The following is a 7,692-nucleotide window of genomic DNA, read 5'->3' as shown; positions in this document are numbered from 1 at the left end:
TTTCTTCTCCTTTTTCTTTTTAGTGGCTGAATCAGAGTCACAATGCCTGCGTGAACTATGCGAACCGTAACGCTACAAAGGTAAAAACAAAAAGAAACCTACTCTTTGTCCCTATCAGATCTTGTATAAAGTTCTATTCATTCATTTTTGGGGGTTTATTCCCAACAGTAGATTGTCATGCTAAATACTTTTTCACTTTTTATTCTGTAAATGAAATACAATCTTAAGATATCTCATGATAAAATAAAAAAATATCACGATTGAGTTTAAAGCTGTCTGACACTAGTCGATGTGATAAACTGCGATGCTGTGTTTCTTTTGTCTCTCTTCAGCCTACGCCAACATCTAAGTTTCTTCAAGGCTATGTGGGAGCTGTGACGAGTGCCGTCTCCATTGCAGTGAGTGTTTTTTATCGTTCACTGACCTTAATATCACTGCTTGTTGTATTGTTTACCTGTTGGAACAGTTCTCGCAGCACAGCTCGAACACTGCAGCTGTAAAGACACAGATAAGAAATGTGTTGGAATTTGGCATTTTTAAATGAGATTTCTGTAAGAATGAAATTATGTTTGTTAGCTGAGGTGTAACACGTGTTTGTCTTGTGGTTTAGTATGTGTTTGTATTTGATAGGTGGGACTGAATGTGCTGATTCAGAAGGCCAACAAACTGAGCCCTGCCACCAGAATGATAATCCAGAGATTGGTTCCCTTCCCGGCTGTAGGTGGGTTTTTCAAAGGACCTTGAGTTACAAAGAGGCTGGTTGTTGTGTGGCCCTCTGCTGGTTAGAGTCACAGCCTCTCATTAATGTCACAGTTTATTTACAAATGATAAAATGGTGCATTTAAATCTCAAAGTTCAGACCTTCTTAATTGCATCAATGCCATTTCTGCTTGCTATGAATCGCAGGTTTGATGGTGTTTTATTGCAATTAACTGCTCACCAGCTGCACTAACGAAGATTAGAGTATTTAAATGGTTACCTTTAGACGGAATTTTTGATCTGTGGCTGCATTTTCTTGTGTGTCGGCAGTAGCTCAGGTCCTGGTGAAATGTGTTAAAACGGTCTAAGCTGCTATTCTCCCTCCCCCTCAGCAAGTGCAAACATCTGCAACGTGGGCCTCATGAGACACAATGAGCTGTCTGAGGGTATCGATGTGCTGGACAACAACGGCAATGTGGTGGGGTCGTCCAAAATCGCTGCAAGACATGTCAGTGGCTTTTCTTTTTTGCATGCTCAGCACAGTTGTTACTTGACTGCACTGAATGTGTTTATACGCTGCTGCTGCTGCTGCTGTCAAGTGTGATGGTGGCAGAAAATGGGAAAATGTATCATTTCCTGCTCGGCTCGTGTCACTCAGCGCCCATCTGATTTCATGAAAGGGAAAATTAAATCCAACTCAGTGCGGTGTCTTAAATGAAGCGTGTGCACATCGCTCTCATCTTTATCATCCCCAGGCTATCATGGAGACCGCCTTCACACGTGTGGTCCTCCCGATGCCGATCTTCGTGCTGCCCCCCATCATCATGTCCTACCTCGAGAGGTTTGTGCAGCAACACGGTGATGTGTTTTTTTTGAAAAACAACTAGAGCTGCATTTTTTTTTGTTATTTTCTCAAATAAGAAGTCAGTCAGTTGGCCGAGAAAAGAAAATGGTAAAAATGACCATCACGGCCCAGTGTGATTTTTAAATTTATTTTATTTAACCTTTATTTAATCAGGAAGTCCCATTGAGATTCTAAATCTCTTTTACAAGAGAGAGCTGGCCAAGGTAGCAGCCAATCACAGCATATTAAGATGCAACAAATACAAATAAACAACAAGAACGACTATTAAAGCATAGTGGACCTCTCAAGAAAAACAATCACGTCTCCATCACAACATTCTTTATGATGCTCTTAAATTTATTAAGTGATTTGAGTGTTTCTAATCTAAGATCTTTCTGCAGATTATTCCAAGCCCATGGGGCATAGTAGGAAAATGCAGTTTTCCCCCAAATCAGTTAAAACCCAGGCTACGTTGAAAAGTTCCCACTTGGAGGAGCGTAGCTGGTGACGAACAGAGCTGACACAGAGAAGGTTACTTATAGAGAGATGCATTATATTATCTAAGAGAGTAAAAACTCAAGTATTTGTCAGAAAAAAACTAATATATATATATATGTGTATATATATATATGAAACACTAAAACCTCGGCTTTTGCTCACAGACTGAACAGACCAATGTTTTAGGCTAAAATGACAACAAAAATAATGTAGTTCTTTACACAGTGAGTCAAACATCTTGTCTAGATTGAGGTAGCATAACAGTAAATCTGGTTCAGATCTTTCCCATTTTGAATCTACATTTATTACCCAAGTACAGTCAAATGTGCTCAACTAAGTACATTTAACCCAAGAAATGGCGGCTTATTGAGGGGCAATAGCAGATATGAGCAAGGGGGAAATTGTGACTTGTGACGTGTGGTTTCAGAGTTGCCATGGGAGCACATGCATGTGCACATTAGCAACACGACTAAATATTTCCACACAGCGGCTTAGATGTGAATCCAAAACACTTCATAGATACACGATTAATATCATTTGGCAGGCTGTACATAAACTAACAAGGTTGGATGTGCGGAGACAAAGCTCTGCTCTGAATGTGGCAGATTGAACTAATGACAGTAAGATGTTTCTGTAACTTGTGTATTACCTGCAGGGAGAGTGGTGTTAATATGGACCAGTCTTTGTAATAATTACCTTTAAACAGAATTAACTTACATTGTACAGTATTGAAATATACATAGACAATGAGGATGTTATTGCCAGGAAATGATCAAAGCAGATGTTATTCCAAAACATGGCAACTGTGCAGCAGAATTCACGCTTTGAAACAACCGAGTATGCACTATGTTGGAAGGGATAATGGGCAGACTGAGAGCGTCAATCACAAGACAGTTAATGAGGCTGTCGACGCTGGTTTGTAGAATGTTATTTTTGTTCGGTGTACATTCAGGCATGAAACATAATTAGGTCTCTGTGTCAGTTTCTGACCTGTTTCTTTCCCTACCTTGCCATCCATCTATCTATGCCATCTGCGACCTCTGAGATGAGGAGTTTAAGCTCCAAGGTGGCTTTTGGGGAAACCTATTGACAGTACAAAGGGAAATCTATGCTTCATGAAACTTATAGCTGCAATTAGTGTAAAGTTTTTAGAGCTAATAGTATGAGCGAAAATGTATTTTTATTTATTTTTATGTATTTTTGTATTTTTTTGTTGAAGAGGGATGTAGTGTCCCCCAATGAGCCCCATTGGTTATGACCTGATCCGTATCTTTTTTTAAATGTTCAGAGGCTTAAAGAAGTTAGTGACTCAGTAACTCAGTAGAAAGCAGGACATGTCAGAGAAAAGTGAGCAAAAAGAAGCACCATTTTGTGCCTCAGAAATACATGTTTCCTGGTTTATATCCTGTTAAACATTTCATGACTCCACATTAATTTTAGGGCTGCTTTGGGGGTCCTAACCCCCTCGCTGGGGGAGCGCTGGTCTACAAGATTAAACATTTTTTATTAAAAAGAAATAACAGGACGGGTATGAGCATTCTGAAAACACACCAAGTGCACATTTAGTCAAAAATGAGTTTTGGACGGAATCAGATTTGCTTTATTGTATAAAATATAATCAGGCACAGAAAAAAAATCATGTAAAGTAGATCTAAAATTTTCTGATTTACTATCCAATATGAATAGTAGTTGAATCAAACAATGAACGAAGTAACAGCAGCTAAAACCTCTGATAACCACCTAAACACTATGAACAGCTAGTTGCCTGCTGGAGGATGACTAACATGAGTTGCCCCGTTTTGCAGCATCAGCTCTTCCTTATCCAGGAAATCTGCCTAAGACACCATTAAATTTACTTTTTCTCTGTTCATTTGTTTTAACATTTGCCACACCTGCCTTAAACCCTTCATATCTCATCTTCATCCTTGCTTCAGTTACTGCTTTCTGTCTTTGTAGGGCAGCATTGTGTGTCTGAGTCTGGACTAAAAATACACTGTAAATAATCTGTGTAGTGAGCCAAAGCCGACATATGTTGTGCCCCAGAGTGCTTTCTATACTAGTAGGTCACTACAGTCAGAGAAGATACAAAAAGAATCAAATACGGTGTGTTAATGTAGAATTAAATAAAACACCATCTCTTGCTCATTGAACTCACACAGACAGATAAATGTCCCACCCACCAGCTGAGTGAAACAGCTCCCCCAAATCTGCACACCATGTTTTTTTCTCCAGATCCAAAAATAACTCTGGGCTTTTGCAGTAGTCATCTGGGATCGATCCACACTGCAGGCTCACGTTTCTTTTGTTTTTATCTTTGTCTTGACTTGTGTAGGCTGCGATTCCTGCAGAGCAACCGCAGATTGTTGCTGCCCATCCACAGCTTTGTGTGCCTGGTCACCTTCGGCCTCTCGCTGCCTGTGGCCATCAGCCTGTTCCCCCAGATGTCTCAGGTACATTATATACTGTCAGATGAGCTGCTGCTTTAAAGCCCAGATGGTTCAGGGAGCAGCTGTGGAAAAATTCAAATTACGTATCCACCACTTGACATGCACAGCCCCGGCCCACACCTCTTATTCCAGATGCCCCCCCCTCCCCGCGTCTGATTAAAAATGACTTTCAAGGCTAAAGACAGAGGCGCAGCGCTGAATTCTTACCTTCGGTTTAATTTCATTTATTTAATTATTTATTTTGGGCAGATTGAAGTATCTCGCCTTGAGCCGGAGATCGCCATGGCAACAGATTGCAAGGTGGTGACCTACAACAAGGGTTTATGATGGATGGCGCGGTGTGGGAGAGGAGAGAACGGAGAGCGAGGACGGCAGCGAGGCTGCGGCGTGAGAAGCTGTCGAGGGGAGAACCTGCAGCAGGGTTCCTCCTGTCGACAGGCTGGGGAACTATCTGCTGCATCGTTATCGCTGTAGATCATCGTGTACTAACCCAGTGTTTCTAAACCTGTTTTCTACTGTGCTCGGGTAATTATCGAGTCACGGATTGTTGGGAGTTTTTTCCTGATTTTTCGAAACTCTGTGTATAGAAATGGTGTTTTATTTGCTGTAAGATCCATTTTTAGCATTAATGAATTGTTTAATATGTACATTAGAGTGTTTCCCAAACATGTTGTACTTTGGAGGCCTACTGAAGCGTAGCTCTGGCTACTCAAGTATATTTTAAGGCTATAATTGCAATTTAATATGCAATACATTGTATTTTTGTCCACTGGGGGGGTTATGCTAAACAGAACACTGACATAATATCAACTCTTGATGTGGCAAATGTCTTGACAGATTCCTATTTACACATCTAGCAGAGCTATTATTTATTTGGGGCTGTATTTTTGGCCACCTGATGACTTTTAAGTCCAACATTCAGAGTCACTTTTTGGTCTCCACCCCCCTCATGGGAGGAAAATATCTGGATTTTCAGCTGCTAAGTGCTCCACTGTGGTCAGCAGCTGTGCAGTGAGTTTGTCAGAGCTGCTTTGCTGAAAAACAGCTGCGAGTGAATCTAAACAGTGAAGCTCGGAGGCTGGGAAAGAAAAAAGAAAAAAGAGAGGTGATGGAGGTTATGAAGCTCTGTAGAAGTGAGGGGAGCTGCAGAGTCAGATAATAATTCTCTCTGGGTTTATCACAAAGAGTAACTCTTCACAGCAATGCAGCAATCCTGCGGTCCATTTTCACACAAGCATATGTATATGATCTGTTCTCATGCATGTGGCTTTGCATCACCAGCGCTGCCACAAAGTACAATCCTGCTTCCTCTTTTGTCAAGTCAGAGCGAGCAGACAGTCGACTGACAGGTTTTGGTGCTAAACAGGAGCTTGTTAGCGAATTAGCTGCTATTTAATTCATCTTATGTCAGCAGATCAGCTCCTAAATCAGTGGTGTCCAGTTATTTCTACTGTGTGACACATAAAAATGAAGCGTTGTCTGCTTACAGTTTCTCGACAAATAGATTATTTTTTGTTCCTCGATCTGAAGAGGTGAAATTTTCAAGTCTGAGTCAGGAAAAAAAAAAAAAGCAGTAGTTGACTTTTTTTTCTGGTTGTAATCAGGTGATCATTAATTTGAATCAGGGGGCTTCTTTTAAGCCTGACCAATACTTGATTTTTAATTTAAAAAAAAATATATTGCTAATGATATACCAGCACTTTAATACCTTAAAACGGAAAACCACAGATGACGTGTACTGAGTGGGACAATTTACAGCTGAAAACCCGACATATCAGTGTTCTCTGGTGGACAAACGAAAGCAAATATGATGGAGACCTTTCTGAACAGCAGTTTCTAGTCACTTATTGACTGCCATATACGCTGATAATCACAGAGGCTCCAGACTTTGAAAGTGGTTCATAAAAGTTTTCAACCTTTGGGAAACATTTCGCAATAAATGTACATTCTCAGATATCTCCTGGGAACAGCAGGCAGCACTGCTGATAAAAACTAATGTGAAACCTGCTGATGGTGACTGTGGTGCAAAATCACCACGTGAAGCCGCTCTGTCTGTGGGAACACAATGCATGCTGTACTGTACATGTTTATAGTTTATAAACTTTTTAAAAAGACAGCTGATTACATGCCAGATATTTTAACCCAAATAATGTGATATAACATGTGAAACTCTTGACTTAACTTTCCTTCCTAACTTGTATGAAGGATGTTTTGTTCCTCTACTGACTGTTGTTAAACCACTGATGTATTCTTAAGAAATTCTTATTAAATTTGTTCTTTTGTACAATATTATATAACATTTATTTAGCCTATATATATAAATATACATATATATATATTGTTCGACTGATTCTGTTTTTAATTCTTTGTATAATACTTCTACTGCTACTACTTAATGTTTGCTAGACAAACAGTGTAAAACATCTCTATATATTATAATAAATACACTCTCCCTGTATACACAGTGTTTGGACTCTTTACTTCAGCTGCTTAGTTGTTGCTTGAAGATATTAGTCCTGCTCTGCATGAGGCTTTGAATAGATCTCATAACTGCTTTACCTTTAGCACCATATCCACAATTTTTTAAAATTATTATTGTTTTTTAAATTTATTCTTGAAGATGGAGGCTAAGCGTGCAGATTCATTTAGGTTGTTTAATTTAGAGTATAATGCTTGTACTTAATTTGTAATTATAATCAGAATCAATTTGTACATGCAAACAAGGAATTAGACTTCAGTGACTCTCAGCTGTCTGTGTACAATATTCAGAAAAAAAAGATGTGCACTATTGTATCTCATAAGGTTAACTGGGTCCTCTGGTGGCAACAATAATAGGAGTGTAAGTCTAAAACTATTTGTGTTGAATTCTTTAAAAAATAAAAAAGTTGCAAATGATGATTGTATGATTAATCTGTTTTACACTTTTGTTCAGTTCAGTCTAGTTTCAGCTCACTGAAACAATTTTAATAGTCATTCACACTTAGACTTAGATAAACTTTATTGATCCACAGGGGAAATTGTTCTATCCCAGTAGCACAAAATATAAGAATATGCAAAAAAAAAAAAGGAATAAAAATAAAACTTAAAAAAAAAATACATTACAATGATTTCCATATGTACAATTCACGATTTTAGTTGTTTTTTGAATTTGCTATTTGCCAAGTAAAGAAAGACAACAAAATAATATAAAAAAGATAAATAACT

General features: G+C 38.9%; 1 protein-coding gene across 1 annotated transcript in view; it reads left to right on the top strand.

The window, feature by feature from the left end:
- sfxn5b (sideroflexin 5b) overlaps nucleotides 1-6,946 on the top strand; it is a 13,946-nt gene extending 7,000 nt beyond the window's left edge. Inside the window, exons 8-14 of the mRNA XM_008295034.1 lie at nucleotides 24-80; nucleotides 333-398; nucleotides 631-721; nucleotides 1,092-1,207; nucleotides 1,455-1,540; nucleotides 4,374-4,491; nucleotides 4,738-6,946. Of these exons, the coding sequence (XP_008293256.1) occupies nucleotides 24-80; nucleotides 333-398; nucleotides 631-721; nucleotides 1,092-1,207; nucleotides 1,455-1,540; nucleotides 4,374-4,491; nucleotides 4,738-4,815 (612 nt within the window). The 3' untranslated portion in view covers nucleotides 4,816-6,946. The remainder of the gene's footprint in view (nucleotides 1-23; nucleotides 81-332; nucleotides 399-630; nucleotides 722-1,091; nucleotides 1,208-1,454; nucleotides 1,541-4,373; nucleotides 4,492-4,737) is intronic.
- Nucleotides 6,947-7,692: the final 746 nt, after the last annotated feature.

Source organism: Stegastes partitus, unplaced genomic scaffold (genome assembly GCF_000690725.1).
Source record: "Stegastes partitus isolate 25-593 unplaced genomic scaffold, Stegastes_partitus-1.0.2 Scaffold22, whole genome shotgun sequence".
Taxonomy (NCBI): domain Eukaryota; kingdom Metazoa; phylum Chordata; class Actinopteri; family Pomacentridae; genus Stegastes; species Stegastes partitus.
Note: the sequence above shows the minus strand (reverse complement) of the source record. Positions and strands in the feature narration are given on the sequence as shown.